This window comes from Microcaecilia unicolor, chromosome 9, assembly GCF_901765095.1.
Source record: "Microcaecilia unicolor chromosome 9, aMicUni1.1, whole genome shotgun sequence".
Taxonomy (NCBI): Eukaryota; Metazoa; Chordata; class Amphibia; order Gymnophiona; family Siphonopidae; genus Microcaecilia; species Microcaecilia unicolor.
The window spans coordinates 162,141,751-162,158,799 of NC_044039.1; the positions used below are offsets into that span (position 1 = coordinate 162,141,751).

The 17,049-nt window shown below is 45.4% G+C and overlaps 1 protein-coding gene across 3 annotated transcripts in view; it reads left to right on the plus strand.

Annotated features, from left to right (window-relative positions):
* Window positions 1-17,049, plus strand: part of KLHDC1 (kelch domain containing 1) — a 245,909-nt gene that overhangs the window by 114,413 nt on the left and 114,447 nt on the right. For all 3 annotated transcript variants that reach the window (XM_030214325.1, XM_030214326.1, XM_030214327.1), the window contains exons 6-7: window positions 2,677-2,760; window positions 2,869-2,949. In XM_030214325.1, the coding sequence (XP_030070185.1) occupies window positions 2,677-2,760; window positions 2,869-2,949 (165 nt within the window). The remainder of the gene's footprint in view (window positions 1-2,676; window positions 2,761-2,868; window positions 2,950-17,049) is intronic.

Below are 17,049 nucleotides of genomic sequence, written 5' to 3' on the forward strand. Positions count from 1 at the left end.
CCCAAGAGATCTCTTTGTACATCAGTCTCCTGGAGCTCCAGGTAATTTGGAATGCTCTAAAGGCTTTCAGAGATCGGCTGATGAACCAAATTATCCTCATTCAGAGGATAACAGGATGTAGTACATGGCAATCTGATTGTCTATCAGGCTGCCATGTATTACATGAACAAGCAAGGGGGTATGGGTTCCTACCCTTTATGTAAAGAAGCAGTTGGAATGTAGACCTGGTCTGTCCAATAACCAATTCCTAATCCACAACAGAACATTGCCTCCTATTCCATGGCTCTTTAATTTTCTCTGGAGTCTCTCATGAGGAACTTTGTCAAAAGCTTTATGAAAATCTAGATACACTACATCAACCAGCTCACCCTTATCCACATGTTTATTTACACCTTCAAAGAAATTAAGGAAATTGGTGAGGCAAGAATTCCCTTGGTTGAAACCGTGCTGACTCTGTCCCATTAAACCATGTTTATCTATGTGAACCATAATTTTATTCTTTATAATAGTTTCCACCATTTTACCCAGCTCTGACATCAGGCTTAGAAGTCTGTAATTTCCTGAATCACCCCTGGAACCCTTTTTGAAAATCGGTGTTACATTGACCATCATCCAATCTTCAGATACTACGGACGATTTTAGCGACAGGTTACATATTACTAACAGCAGATCTGCAATTTCATGTTTGAGTTCTTTAAGTACCCTTGGATGCATGCCATCCGGTACAGGTGATTTACTACTATTTAATTTGTCGATTTGGCTCAGTACATCTTCCAGGTTCACCAAGATTTCTTTCAGTTCCTCCACATCATCACCCTTGAAAACCATTTCTGGTACAGGTTGATTTTGCATCTTCTTCTGTAAAGACCTAAGCAAAGAATTAATTCAGTCTTTACACTATGGCCTTGTCCTCCCTGAGTGTCCCTTTTGCTCCTTCATGATCTAATGGTCCCATATGTGGTGTAGGTTTGCCATCTGGTGTGAAAGCAAGGCCCTACTTCCTCTCTCTTGCCCTACACAACAACTGCTTGAATACCTCCTGCACCTCTCTGAGTCAGGTTTTAAAAACCAACTCTGTAAGGGTTCACCTCACAGAGTTGATTATTGTCACCATGTAGGAGGTAAGCCCCTCAACGTCGTCCTCACCCAGCCAATGAAAGCTCCTTTTGAGCTACTTGACTCGTCTTCTGAAGTACCAGACCTGGAAGGTCTTCTTTTTAGTGGCAGTCACTTCAGCTCACATAGTCAGTGAGCTTCAAGGCCTTGCAGCGGATCTATCTTACATGAACTTTTATCATAACAGAGTAGTTCTCCACACGCATCCTATGTTCCTTCCTAAGGTGGTATCAGAGTTCCATCTTAACCAGTCAATCGTTCTACCAACATTCTTCCCAAAATCTCATGCTCACCCTGACAAAAGTGCACTGCACACCTTGGATTACAAGGAAGACTTAGCCTTCTGTCTTGAGTGGACTAATGCCCATAGACAGTCCACCCAAAGTTTTGTTTCTTTCGATCCAAATGGGTGGGGGGTAGCTATCGGCAAATGCACGTTATCCAGTTGGCTAGAAGATTGCATCTCTTTCGCTTATGCCCAGGCTGGGCTGACTCTGGAGGGGTATGTCACAGTTCACAATGTCAGAGCCATGCCTGCGTCAATAGCCCACTTGAGGTCTGCCCTATCAAGGAGATTTGCAAGGCTTCAGTGCAGTCTTCCGTCCACACATTCACATCTCACTACTACCTTGAGTAGAATACCCGATGCGACAGTCATCGGACAGTCCTGCTGAATCTGTTTGGTATCTAGAAACCAAATTCACCCTCCTAGGCCCATTATGTCGGTTCCAGGTTGCACCTTCACAACCAGTTGTATATAGTTTCAGGATAATTGGTTTTCTTAGGCTTTGCCATTGCAAGTCCCTTTGTCCTAGCATTGTTGTTTTCGGTGAGCCTGGTAGCTGAGGATTCCCAGTTGTGAGAAAGAAATGCCCAGCTTGTCCTCGGAGAAAGCAAAGTTACTTACCTTATAGCAAGTGTTTTCCGAGGACAGCAGGCCAATTATTCTCACAAACCCTCCTTTCTCCCTTTGGAGTTGTCTTTTTCAGCTATGTTACTAGACTGCTGGACCTGCGCTTTCATGTCAAGTGGGAAGGCATCCACGCATGAGCGGTGGGATGGTGCCAAAGGCCTCATAGATAGTACACTGGGCAGCATCCACACTGGACTCTGTCGGATGACGTCACCTAACTGTGAGAATAATTGGCCTGCTGTCCTCAGAGAACACCTGCTACAGGTAAATAACTTTGCTTTCCATAAGAAGCTCAGTTTCGTGGCCTCCAGACAACAACTGTCACTGCAGTGACAAGCTCAGATTTGTTAGGGACAGGTTATAGGCAGAGGGAAAAAAGTATCCAGTTATTCATAGTGCTAGATCTTAGCCCTAGTTCCAGTTGTAGACAGCAGAATGGAATGGACTACAATATTTTGTCCTATACAACATCAGCAACTAGGGATATGGGGTTAGAGACAGAGTTTGATTTGTTTGGCTCTCCTAAGCAAAGATGTTTCTCCTAGTTCCAGTAAAAGGAGCAGAATGAAATCACCAGGTCAGAAAAGAAGACTGTTTATTATGTTAGTTCATGAAAAAATTAAGTTTCATTATGCTTTTGTTTTCAGGAGGGGCAAGTGTTTTGGGGGTGGAATAATGATGTCCATGTGTTTGACACAAACACACAAACATGGTTTCAGCCAGTAGTAAAAGTGAGTATTAAGTGTTTCATCAACATAATACTGTTTGTAAATCTTCAGTCTACATATAAAACTCTTGACTGTGACAATTTTTAAGGCATTGTGTATTTGTACTTGCAGAATGTTGCACCTCAGCCTCGAGCAGCGCATACATGTGCTGTGCTGGGGAACAAAGGTTATGTCTTTGGAGGACGAGTGCTGGTCAGTACTGAAATATTTCTTTTCATTCTTGTAAAGTTATCTATTATGAATAAGGTGTAAGGGAACAATACTACTGCTAAATAGTAAATTTGTTGCATTCATTATTTATGCTCAAGTTATACAGTAGTTTATTGGGTTGAGGTATTTAATCAGTTTACTTGAATGCAGTGATCTGTTTGCTAATGTAGTGTTATGAACTGAATTTTTAATAACTTTGAAACAGTTTCTGTTTGAGATATATATAGATACAAATGTATATATAAATTCCAATGTAATGTAATTTATCCTTTATAAAATTCTCTTTACCTCAGTTCCATTATATATGTATGAACATTTTCTGTTTAATGGTTTTTATCAGATTGTATAGAGAAAGCGCGTACAAACTGTTCAATTTTCCTTCTATTAAGGGCAAAAGGAGAACAAAAATTTTTGAATCTCTATTTGCCTTTCAGGCTGCAAGAGTGGGAAAGTTGATGGGTGAAGTTCTTATCTAGATTTTAAAAGGAGAAGTAAAACTATACTGTTTTGCAAATTTGTGTTAACTTACTAGATCATAGTTATAATAGTGGATTTATGGTAGATCATTGTCTCTTTTTGTAACTTTATTATTGTGTATATCCCAGTTAACTGATCTGGCTCTTTTGCTGTGATCTGCTTAGAACTGAGAAGATGCAAGTGGAATATGAATTCCAATGTAATATGATATTAATGAACAATATATTTACTTTTCTCCACGGACAAGCAAGATCACAACACTCACATATTTGGATGATGTTACAACCTGTCACTGTCAGAGCCTAGCCAGTCCCTTGTCCTAAAGCTCAGAAAACTCTGGAAAAGGTTTCTGAGCAGGTGTAAGAGTTCCCACCCAGGATCTTCCCTCAGAACCCCTCAATTTCTTTTCAACCACCATTGCAGTCTGCCATGTTTCAGTCCAATTGTCAGTGTTTTTTCTTAACAGTCAAAAACTTAGGGCTCCTTTTACAAAGCCACAGTAGTAATTCCCAGTGCAGCAAATGCGACGAAGCCTATTCAATTTCTGTGGGCTTCATCACATTTACCACACAGGAATCACTACTGCTGCTTTGCAGAAGGAGCCCTGAGTTTGATCTGGCAGCTTTCATCTTTGATACGGGAAAAAAAATCAGGATTAAGTGTTGCCTTTATTGTAAAAACAAAATGTCCTTCTCTGAAATGGATAATTTTTATGTGTCTGTTGTTTGGGACGATAAAGAATTGTATGCAGTGTGCCTGGATGTTACTGAGGACCAGAAAATCTAGGAGACAAAAGCTCCATGAATTTCTAGAGTGGAAGGAATTTGATCAACAGCTGACAAACAGAAAAGTAGACCAATAGTTGCCCAGGTCAGAAAACATGATAAATACCATGTAGACCCAATAAGAAAGGGATCAAAACAGTGCTCTTGCTGACCAAATAAACAGTCTGCACAGTCTAAAATGACAAACAGTAAGGAAAACTGAAGCAAGAACCTTCTCCAGAGGCTGTATCTGTAAAAACGCACCATAGTTTAGCCCACAACACCAAAGCTTGCACTCTACATCACAGGCTTATGGAACCAACTTCTCTTCCTGCCCTCCGAAGCTGAGCAGTGGAAAGACTGCCCTAAGAGAGGCTCTGCCTTTGGCACTGAAAGCTCCACCCCCTTCTAGGTTGTGTACTGATGGGGCTTCTCCAAAACATGCTCCACCTATAGAACTGAAGTCTCCACCCCTGACAAGACATCATGGAGATTCCTTGGAGTTTCTGCACCATATAAGGGCTTGTCTTGCACACTTTCTCATAAATTGGACTGAAAATACTTTCCTTTTCCTTAAAGATACAGGAGTCACAAAGAGTTCACTATTGGCACCAAAGTATCCTTCTCACATTGAATTAGCATAGAGGTCCTGTGGTCTCATCAGAACAAACAGATCCCAGAACAAGATGTACTGTTAATTCTGCTACATGAAATACTACTAGATCAGCAGCAAAAGATCTGGCACATCTCACTGTCAACCTGTCCTATATCCACGAGATTGGAGATAAAATATAGATTTCAAACGTCTATGGGTCATAAGAAACTACAAACTACCACGTCAGCTCTTAAAGATGTAAGCATTCTAGAGTACATAGTAATACACCTCCAGGGAAAGAACCCAAGATGGTAGATACTGTAGACTGGAAAATGTTCCAAAATACAAGAATTGCACCACACCAATTTAATTAACTTAATACTTCTATGCCATTATTGAGAAGATTCAAAACCAGACTGACTTGGTATCTTCAAATGTTCAGGAAGATGAATGTGCTAGATACATGATTCGAGCAACCTACAATGCTTACAATACAGGTTCAAGAAGGGCCGCGACAACCATAGCAGCTAGTAGGATGGCATGGTAATGGGCCTCTGGGCTTAGAGATGATGTTCATGATCATCTGGCAGATGCTCCATGTTCAGAAGAAAATCTCTTTGGAGATCATATGACTGAAGCTTTCACCAAACTCACTACATATATGCATTGTCCATACAAGATGGTCAGGGCTCCTCCTACTGGCCATGGGGTCAAGCGCATCTCATGTCTCCTTACATTGCTTTCTCTGTAGGACACTTGTTCAGAATGGCACAGGCAATTTAGGATGCCACTTTTTATTTAAACATAAGTATTTCTCCTTTCATTACTTTGGGATTTCCTTTGGTAGGATCCTTAGGCCTAGCCAGGAACTCTAACACAGTTTATTTTATAACATATTTTATATTCAGTCCCACTCAGACCTTTAGCCCTTCTTATACTACATAAGAACATAAGAGTAACCATACTGGGTCAGACCAGTGGTCCATCTAGCCCAGTATCCAGTTTTCCAAACAGTGGCCAAGCCAGGTCACTAGTACCTGGCAGAAACCCAAATCCAGTCCAACTTTCCTTATTCACCCCTTTCAACATAAGTTTTGGGCTTTATGTGCAATTATTCTAGAGTTTGGTTCTGAGTTCATCAGCACTTTATTTTCAAGTATACCTTGTCCCTGGCTTCATAAGGCTTCTTTTCTTAAACCTCTCTTCTGCTGAGGCTGGATCCCCTCATAACATCTGAAGGTGTTTCGTTCAAGACAGCTTTTACCTACATACAATGTCAGTTTCACAGTCCTCCCCCACTTAAACCAGTGGAATATGGAATTGGCGGTGGTGGAGAAGGGTACTGAAAGGAGGGATTTGCCTCCGCTCTCAAGACAAATCCCTCCTTTCAGTACCCTTCTCCACCACCGCCAACTCCAGGCTCCGCCCTTTCTGCCTTGCCTCACCCCACGCGTGGAACAAACTCCCCGAGCCCATACGCCAGGCCCCCTCCCTGCCCATCTTCAAATCCCTGCTTAAAGCCCACCTCTTCAATGTCGCCTTCGGCACCTAACCTCTACACCTCTACCCAGGAAATCTTGACTGCCCCAACTTGACATTTCGTCCAACTTGACATTTCGTTCTTTAGATTGTAAGCTCCTTTGAGCAGGGACCATCCTTCTTTGTGTATTTTGTACAGCGCTGCGTAACCCTAGTAGTGCTCTAGAAATGTTAAGTAGTAGTAGTAAAATATGCCTTTAAGAGTATTTTAAGTGAGACTCATCTCTTTAAAAGACTCTTGGCCTTACTGCTTGCACATAGATATCTACAATGTTATAATGCTTTGGTGGGGAAATTTTTATGGGGTTCGTAAAAGCCTCATTTAGCAATGAAATATTTGCTCTTTCTGAGAGTGGACGGTGGATTGGGCCTCCCGTATCTCCAGGATTATAATTTGGCTTGTCAACTGTGCTTTGTATGTGATTGGATATTTGAATCATCTGATTATTGTGACTTTGCATTTGAGCGAAGTCTGGGGGGGGCGCACTGTCACTGGCCTATCTGCTTCATGCCAGGAGTCAGCTGCTTTTGCCATGATTGCATACCCATCTGCTACTCCGCCCCATGTATGTTGGGCATGGGCGTCCATTCAACGTAAATTTGGATTGCACGCTACTACATCTCGCTTTCAACCTATTGTTGAAAATTTGGACTTTATGCCCCGGGGTATCTGATTCCAGATTCCAGTCCTGGGAGAGGCCTAGCACTTGTGCAACATGCCTTGGATAAGGACGAACCCAACATGTTATGAAACAGTACAAACCACATATCTCCTTACTCCAGCTGACTGGTTTGCTTATCTTCAAATAAGTCATTATATTGATGCCCAGTTATGCTGTCACCCAGAAGACTTTTCAGAATCATCCTTTGATGAAAAGTGGCCTCTTCCAGCTGTTTGTAAAGGCCTGGTGGGTGAATATCTTCATAAAGGTAGTTAGTAAACCCCAATAACTCAGTTGTATATTGTAAGGAATATGAGGAGGAGAGGGAGAATGAAAGCGCAAGGGGGAAGGAGGGGGCTGGAGAGAGAAAGAGAGAGGGTTATTTTTCCCCTGAAGAACGGAGGAAAGGGAAAAACTACAACTCCCAACAGCCCCTGAATAGGACATACCATAGAAACAGGGACTGCCATTCCCAACAGCCCCCAGAAGTTGCTAGCAGAAGGACAAGAGGGGGGAATTGGGAAAACCTGTCACAGAGAACTAGGCTAAGGGAAGAGGTTCTGAGCCTAGCCAATCAGGGAGATGAGAAGCAGCTGAGCAGTGGGTGTGGTGAAGAACCCATGGACTGGCAAGGGGAAGAAAAGGGAGAGGAGGGAAGACAAGAGGAGCTGATGGATACTTCTGCTCTGGCTAAACTGGGAGGTACCCAGGTGAAACAGCAGCTGGATGCATGTACATAAGTACATAAGTAATGCCATACTGGGAAAAGACCAAGGGTCCATCGAGCCCAGCATCTTGTCCACGACAGCGGCCAATCCAGGCCAAGGGCACCTGGCAAGCTTCCCAAACGTACAAACATTCTATACATGTTATTCCTGGAATTTTGGATTTTTCCAAGTCCGTTTAGTAGCGGTTTATGGACTTGTCCTTTAGGAAACCGTCCAACCCCTTTTTAAACACTGCTAAGCTAACCGCCTTCACCACATTTTCCGGCAATGAATTCCAGAGTTTAATTACACGTTGGGTGAAGAAAACTGTTCTCCGATTTGTTTTAAATTTACTACACTGTAGTTTAATCGCATGCCCCCTAGTCCTAGTATTTTTGGAAAGCGTGAACAGACGCTTCACATCCACCTGTTCCACTCCACTCATTATTTTATATACCTCTATCATGTCTCCCCTCAGCCGTCTCTTCTCCAAGCTGAATAGCCCTAGCCTCCTTAGTCTTTCTTCATAGGGAAGTCGTCCCATCCCCGCTATCATTTTAGTCGCCCTTCGCTGCACCTTTTCCAATTCTACTATATCTTTCTTGAGATGCGGCGACCAGAATTGAACAGAATACTCAAGGTGCGGTCGCACCATGGAGCGATACAAAGGCATTATAACATCCTCACACCTGTTTTCCATACCTTTCCTAATAATACCCAACATTCTATTCGCTTTCCTAGCCGCAGCAGCACACTGAGCAGAAGGTTTCAGTGTGTTATCGATGACGACACCCAGATCCCTTTCTTGGTCCGTAACTCCTAACGTGGAACCTTGCATGACGTAGCTATAATTCGGGTTCTTTTTTCCCACATGCATCACCTTGCACTTGCTCACATTAAACGTCATCTGCCATTTAGCCGCCCAGTCTCCCAGTCTCGTAAGGTCCTCTTGTAATTTTTCACAATCCTGTCGCGCGTTAACGACTTTGAATAACTTTGTGTCATCAGCAAATTTAATTACCTCGCTAGTTACTCCCATCTCTAAATCATTTATAAATATATTAAAAAGCAGCGGTCCTAGCACAGACCCCTGAGGAACCCTACTAACTACCCTTCTCCATTGTGAATACTGCCCATTTAACCATACTCTCTGTTTCCTATCCTTCAACCAGTTTTTAATCCACAGTAGGACATTTCCTCCTATCCCATGACCCTCCAATTTCCTCTGTAGCCTTTCATGAGGTACCTTGTCAAACACCTTTTGAAAATCCATATACACAATATCAACCGGCTCCCCTTTGTCCACATGTCTGTTTACTCCTTCAAAGAATTGAAGTACATGGGTCAGGCAAGATTTCCCCACACAAAAGCCGTGCTGACTTGGTCTCAGTAATCCATGTCCTCGGATGTGCTCTGTAATTTTGTTTTTAATAATAGCCTCTACCATATTCCCCGGCACCGACGTCAGACTCACCGGTCTATAATTTCCCGGATCTCCCTGGAGCCTTTTTTAAAAATGGGTGTTACATTGGCCACCCTCCAATCTTCCGGTACCACGCTTGATTTTAAGGATAAGTTGCATATCACTAGCAGTAGCTCCGCAAGCTCACTGTTTGAAGTGTCAGCAGCCATTTTGAAGTGGCATCAGCAGTGAAAAGGGCAGCAGCATTACCGGACAGGAAAGAGTGAGGTTCCTTCCTGCCCCAAAGAGGGCACTAGACCACCAGGGCACAATAAGGTAAAGTAGGGGAGGGGAGGGGATGTAGAATGTGGGTAGAGGGTAGGGGGGTGAGGTAGCTGTAAAAAAAGGTAGGGGGAGGGAAATATATAGAAGGGGATGGCTTTTTTATGGGGTGAGGTCAAGTCAAGGTAACTGTGTGGCATGGGGGGTGGGGAGGGGTGTGTGACTATTGGTGTCCTCTTTTTTGTCAGGGCAAATATGGGAACCCTAGACAAATAGCAATGCAGGTCGTCCACCTGAGCAGACCAAGTCAACAACAATGCATTCTGAAGGAGGTGCATGTGAGCTACCACCCAAGGAACCACTTCGATAGAGGACATCATCAAGCCTAGGACTTGCAACATTAACCAGAATGAGGGCCTACGGGAGCTGCAGATAGCCTAGGTCTGTAACTTCTGAATCCTGCCCTCTGGAAGGAACACCTTTCCCTGGAGAGTATCATAAGTACATAAGTAATGCCATACTGGGAAAAGACCAAGGGTCCATCGAGCCCAGCATCTTGTCCACGACAGCGGCCAATCCAGGCCAAGGGCACCTGGCAAGCTTCCCAAACGTACAAACATTCTATACATGTTATTCCTGGAATTTTGGATTTTTCCAAGTCCGTTTAGTAGCGGTTTATGGACTTGTCCTTTAGGAAACCGTCCAACCCCTTTTTAAACTCTGCTAAGCTAACCGCCTTCACCACAAGTTTGTTTACTCCTTCAAAGAATTGAAGTAAATTGGTCAGGCAAGATTTCCCCACACAAAAGCCGTGCTGACTCGGTCTCAGTAATCCATGTCCTCGGATGTGCTCTGTAATTTTGTTTTTAATAATAGCCTCTACCATTTTCCCCGGCACCGACGTCAGACTCACCGGTCTACAATTTCCCGGATCTCCCCTGGAGCCTTTTTTAAAAATGGGCGTTACATTGGCCACCCTCCAATCTTCCGGTACCACGCTCAATTTTAAGGATAAGTTGCATATCACTAGCAGTAGCTCCGCAAGCTCATTTTTCAGTTCTATCAGTACTCTAGGGTGAATACCATCCGGTCCAGGAGATTTGCTACTCTTCAGTTTGCCGAACTGCCCCATTACGTCCTCCAGGTTTACCGTGAAGTCAGTAAGTTTCTCCGACTCGTCCGCTTGAAATACCATTTCCGACACCGGTATCCTACCTAAATCTTCCTCAGTGAAGACCAAAGCAAAGAATTCATTCAGTTTCTCCGCTACGTCTTTGTCTTCCTTGATCGCCCCTTTTACCCCTCGGTCATCCAGCGGCCCAACCGATTCTTTTGCTGGCTTCCTGCTTTTAATATACCGAAAACATTTTTTACTATGTTTTTTTGCCTCTAATGCTATCTTTTTTTCGTAATCCCTCTTGACCTTCTTTATCTGCGCCTTGCATTTGCTTTGACACTCCTTATGCTGCTTCTTGTTATTTTCAGATGGTTCCTTCTTCCATTTTCTGAAGGCGTTTCTTTTAGCCCTAATAGCTTCCTTCACCTCACTTTTCAACCAGGCCAGCTGTCTTTTGGAGTTCCGTCTTTCTTTTCTAATTTGCGGAATGTGTATGGCCTGGGCCTCCAGGATGGTATTTTTGAACAGCGTCCATGCCTGTTGTACAGTTTTTACTCTCTCAGTTGCCCCCCTAAGTTTTTTTTTTACCGTTCTTCTCATTTTATCATAGTCTCCTTTTTTAAAGTTAAACGCTAACGTATTTGACTTTCTGTGTACAGTTACTTCAAGGTCGATATCAAAACTGATCATATTATGGTCACTGTTATCAAGCGGTCCCAGTACCATAACGTCCCTCACCAGATCATGCGCTCCACTAAGGACCAAGTCTAGAATTTTTCCTTCTCTTCGGCTCCTGCACCAGTTGCTCCATAAAGCTGTCCTTGATTTCATCAAGGAATTGTATCTCTGTAGCGTGTCCCGATGTTACATTTACCCAGTCTATATTTGGATAATTGAAGTCACCCATTATTATCACATTGCCCATTTTTTCGCGTCTCTGATTTCTTTTATCATTTCTGTGTCTACCTGCTCATCCTGGCGAGGCGGACGGTAGTACACTCCTATCACCGTTTTTTTCCCTTTTATACATAGAATTTCAACCCATAATGATTCAAAGGTGTGATTTGTGTCCTGCTGAATTTGTAATCTATCTGAGTCAAGGCTCTCGTTAATATACAATGCTACCCCTCCACCAGTCCGGTCCACCCTATCACTACGATATACTTTGTACCCCGGTATGACAGTGTCCCACTGGTTATCCTCCTTCCACCAGGTCTCAGTAATGCCTATTATATCCAATTTTTCATTTAGTGCAATATATTCCAACTCTCTCATCTTATTTCTTAGACTCCTAGCATTTGCATATAGACATTTCAGAGTATGTTTGTTGTTCTTATTTGCATGATGCTTAGTACCTGACACTATTGATTTGACATCTTTTGTCTGATCTTTAGTTGTATTTAAGGGCACCTGGTCTACCACGGTCTGTTGTGCAACCTCACTATCCAGAAACCCTATCTTCCCTGTTTGTGAGGTATCTTTGCAAGATACCTTTTCCCGAACCATGCGCTTTTGAGCGACTGTCGGCCTTCCCCCCATTTCTAGTTTAAAAGCTGCTCTATCTCCTTTTTAAATGCCGACGCCAGCAGCCTGGTCCCACCCTGGTTAAGGTGGAGCCCATTCTTTCGGAATAGGCTCCCCCTTCCCCAGAATGTTGCCCAGTTCCTAACAAATCTAAAACCCTCCTCCCTGCACCATCGTCTCATCCACGCATTGAGACTCTGGAGCTCTGCTTGTCTCTTGGGCCCTGCACGTGGAACAGGTAGCATTTCAGAAAATGCTACCCTAGAGGATCTGGATTTGAGCTTTCTACCTAAGAGCCTAAATTTGGCTTCCAGAACCTCTCTCCCACATTTTCCTATGGCATTGGTACCCACATGTACCAAGACAGCGGACTCCTCCCCAGCACTATTTAAAATCCTATCTAGGTGACGCGTGAGGTCCGCCACCTTTGCACCAGGCAAGCAAGTCACCAGGCGATCCTCACGTCCACCAGCCACCCAGCTATCTATGTGCCTAATGATCGAATCACCAACTACAACAGCTGTCCTAACCTTTCCCTCCCGGGCAGCATTTGGAGACATATCCTCGGATATAAAAAGGGAAAAGGTGGGTAGCCCAGAAGGGGAGTTAAGAGAGCATGTTTACAACCGTTGGGTATTGGGGTGGTGGTCAGGAGGTAGTGCTGGCCAAGTTGGGTGGGACCCTTTTACTCTCCCTGTGGTGATTAAGAGAGGAGGGAGAGGGGAAAGGTCATGCTCTGCTTAAACTGTTTTATATGAACTGCTGTTTTTTTTCCTTTGAACCCTTTGAACTGTTGTGTTTTGGGAATTGCTTGGCATGAACTGCTTTATATGAACTGCTGGGGTGCTTGAACTATTTTCTTTGGGTTAACCAGTGGTGTACCAAGGGGGGCGGGGGCGGTCCTGTGGGGTTCCCGTGGGGATGGAAGCAGTTCCTGTAGGGTTCCCCTGGAGATTGAAACAATTCCTCTGGGGTTCCCATGGAAGTGTAAGCTGCACCTGCACCTGCACCAGCCTTTCACCTACTGAGTACCAAGTTATTTGAGTTCTGTCTCCTCCTCCTTGCTTTAACAGCACAGATGTGGAAAGTCTTCCATTAAGGAGGTGGTAGAGACATAAATGGTGATGGAATTCAAAAAGGCGTGGGATGAACATAGAGGATCTCTAATTAAAAAATGTAAGTTACAAAAAAACCTAAACTTAAATGGCTGCATGTGTGTGGGTGTGTCAAGTGACGCTTAGATGATGACTCCGGCTGTGATGAATTAGGGCTGATATCAGGCAGACTTGTACGGTGTGTAGCTCATATGTGGCAGTCTGGTTTAGGATGGGCTGGAAAGGGCTTAGACAGCAACTTCAGTGGCTGGAACATGAGGGCAGTGCTGGACAGACTTTTACGGACTCCTGCAAATGAGAAGACGACTAGGCTGGAATGGGCTTTGACAACTCCAGCAGTTGGAACATAAGAATATGGCCAGATGGACTTCTATGGTCTATATCCCAGAAACGCCAAAAAAAGACCATAATCAAGTATATAATATCACATTCATTGATAATGAATTGATAATGAGTGTGACTATTGGTCAGACTGGATGCCTTCACTTACTGTGTTCCTATTAATCTTCTCTGCTCCCGGGCTGATGCACAGACATAGGCACAAGCATCAGATGTTACCTGACCTACTGGCATGTGCATGTGGTGACCTCTCGGCACACAGTGCCAGTGAATCAGAGACAAGTCTTACATGTGCACACCAGACTGTTCTAAGTTCCAACTTTCATTCTTTCTTCCCTGCAGTGCTGTGGCGCGAACCCAGAGAGACTGAGAGAGCTGGCCGGAATTTTTTTTAATGTACCATTAAATTCTTGCTGGACTGGGTGGGGACAGTTTAAATTCTTGTGGGGAGGTGAAGGGGGGCGTGTCAAGATGGCGCCGAGAGCGGAGGTTTGGTAAGCAGCTCCAGCCTAGCCTCGGAAATTTTTCCTTTTTCTCTTATTGAAAATGCCTCACTCGAAACGGCAAGGGGTCGTCCGGATAGTTCCCACACCTACCGGGTATGTCCACGCCGACGAGGCCAGGTTTGGAGCGCTTTTCCCCTGCTCTCCCTCGTGGAATTAGCGGGTTGGAGTCCATAGCGGGAGGAGCCGGTGAAGCAGCTACCTCGCTGGAAACGGAAACATCTCTAAGTACTAGTAGTATCCCCCCCGCCGGACTCTATGATTCCTCCATGCCCTGCGCACACAGCGAGTCGAGAGGGAAACCCATCGCAAGCCGGAAAGGCTGACACTGGAGGACCTTGTGGGGTATCCGACCCTGTGGAAGTAACAGCGCAGCGGGGAAAGAACCGGAGGTCAGCCTCAGATATGGCTGAAATTGCTGGATATAGACAAAACCTTGCAGCAGTCTTCAATGGAGGTAAAAACTTTGAATACCACTGTACAAGAATTGAAGGACTCCATAGAAGTTGTAAAACAAGATTCTTCCTCTAAGATAGAGACTTTACAGAAAGAGATGATTCAAATTACTGAATTTAAAATGGCTGCAATAAAAGATAATATGGAATTAAGAAGAAAATTAGAGCAAATGGAGAACTTTAACAGAAGACTAAATCTTCGTCTACTTAATTTTCCTAAATTAGTAGGGATTCCCCCATTAGAAATTTTTACAAGATTCTTGAGAGAAAATTTAAATTTTCCACATGAGGCAATCCCGCCATTAAATAAAATATATTATATACCTAATACAATTAAAAAAGTAGAAGGAGAGAAATCAATGGACTTAAATAACATTACAGCCATTTTGGAACAATCTTTAGAAGAGGCAACCGAAAGAGCAACCTTGATTGTTTCTTTTGTCTTCCAGCAACATTTGAACTCAGTAATGAGACTTTATTTCAAAACTACAAATCGTATATTTGGAGGACAAAAAATCTGGATTTATCCAGATGTAACAAAGATTCTCCGAGGACAAGCAGGCTGCTTGTTCTCACTGATGGGTGACATCCACGGCAGCCCCTCCAATCGGAAACTTCACTAGCAAAGGCCTTTGCTAGCTCTCGCGTGCCCATGCGCGGCCGTCTTCCCGCCCGAACTGGCTCGTGTTCGTCAGTCTTCTTTTGTCCGCGCTCGGGACGGTCGTGTTTTGCCGCCGTTTTGTGCCCCTCAAGTTGACCCTCGCGCGTCTTCGCGATTTTCGCTAAAAAAAAAAAAAAAGAGAGAGACCTTTCGGTCTTTGTCCCTTCCCGTATGCCCAGCTTTTCCCCCAGCGTAAGCTTCCTTTCGCTTTTCGGGATCGGCCTTTTTGGCCTTGGTACGGGTTTTCTCTCCCTTATTTTTGGTGCCTTTCGTCATCATCGCGAATTTTGATTTCGCCGGCGTGATTTTTCCACCCATGTCATCGAAGTCTCCCAGCGGCTTCAAAAAGTGCACCAGTGCGCCCGGGTAATCTTCCTCACTGAATAGGCACGCTTCGTGTCTTCAGTGTCTGGGGGCTGGGCACCGCCTGCAGGCCTGCAGTCTTTGTGCTCTTTTACAAAAGAGGACTCAGGTAGCGAGATTGGCCCAGTGGAACGTGTTGTTCTCGGGCTCTTCGACGACAACAGCACAGGACGCATTGAGTGCATCGACGTCGACAGCATCGAAGTCTTCGACCTCAGCATCAACGGCATCGAGGCTTCGACCCTCTACATTGTCTGTACCGAGACATCGGAAGGCTGCGTCGACGTCGGTGGTACCAGGACCTCCGCTGTTGCTGATGTCGTCGAACGGTGGTGCTTCGACTGGAGTGCAGGTGAGGGCTGTCCATTCCCCTGCTGGTGGCGGTGAGCCTTCGGGTGGGTCTCCTCCTGCCCTGAGGGCTCTTGCGATACAGCCCCCCCGAGACCGACCTTCTTCGGCCTCGGCCCCGAGGAAGAGACAGTTGGATTCTATGTACTCCTCGTCGGTACCGGGAAGCTCCGGTGACATGCTTCGTTTGAAGAAATCAAAGAAGCATCGACACCGGTCTCCTTCCCGCCTCGGTACCGAGAGCTCTGGGTCGCCGAGGGAGTCGGCACCCAGTAGGCATCGGCACCGGGAGGACCGCTCACCCTCTGTTCAGGAGGTGTCAATGCGCTCCACCTTGGACAGCCCGGAACCGCGTCCACGCCCGGAACAGACTCTGACCTTGACGCCTGCATCGGCTTCCCAGTCTTTCTCCACAGCCGCTCTGCACGAGAGTCTCCGGGCCGTTCTTCCAGAGATTCTGGGAGAGCTGTTGCGCCCTTCTCCTCCGGTACCGGGGGTGCTTGCACCCCCAGTACCGTTGAGCGAGGCGACGGATGGCCCTTTGCCCGGGGTGAGCGGTACCGGCTGTGGCCGCCTCCCAGGAAGACTCCCCGACGACGTCGGTGGAGGCAGCTTCGCCGGTGCTGGCGAGGGAGTCTACCTCTCGGCGCTCCCACCGTGGCCGTGTTTCCATGGAGTCGAGTCGGGCACGGCTTCAGACACAGGTTCATGAACTTGTGTCTGATACCAATGGTGAGGCCTGGTGGGAGGAGGAGGAGGACATCAGATATTTCTCTGACGAGGAGTCTGATGGCCTTCCTTCTGATCCCACTCCCTCCCCTGAAAGGCAGCTTTCTCCTCCCGAGAGTCTGTCTTTCGCGGCTTTTGTCCGGGAGATGTCTATGGCCATCCCCTTCCCGGTGGTCGTGGAGGATGAGCCCAGGGCTGAGATGTTTGAGCTCTTGGACTATCCTTCTCCACCTAAGGAAGCGTCCACAGTACCCATGCATCATCTCCTAAAAAAGACATTGCTGGCGAACTGGACCAAGCCTCTAACTAATCCCCACATTCCCAAGAAGATCGAATCCCAGTACCGGATCCATGGTGATCCAGAGCTGATGCGCACTCAGTTGCCTCACGACTCTGGTGTGGTGGATCTGGCCCTAAAGAAGGCTAAGAGTTCTAGGGAGCATGCTTCGGTGCCCCCGGGCAAGGACTCTAGAACCTTAGACTCCTTTGGGAGGAAGGCC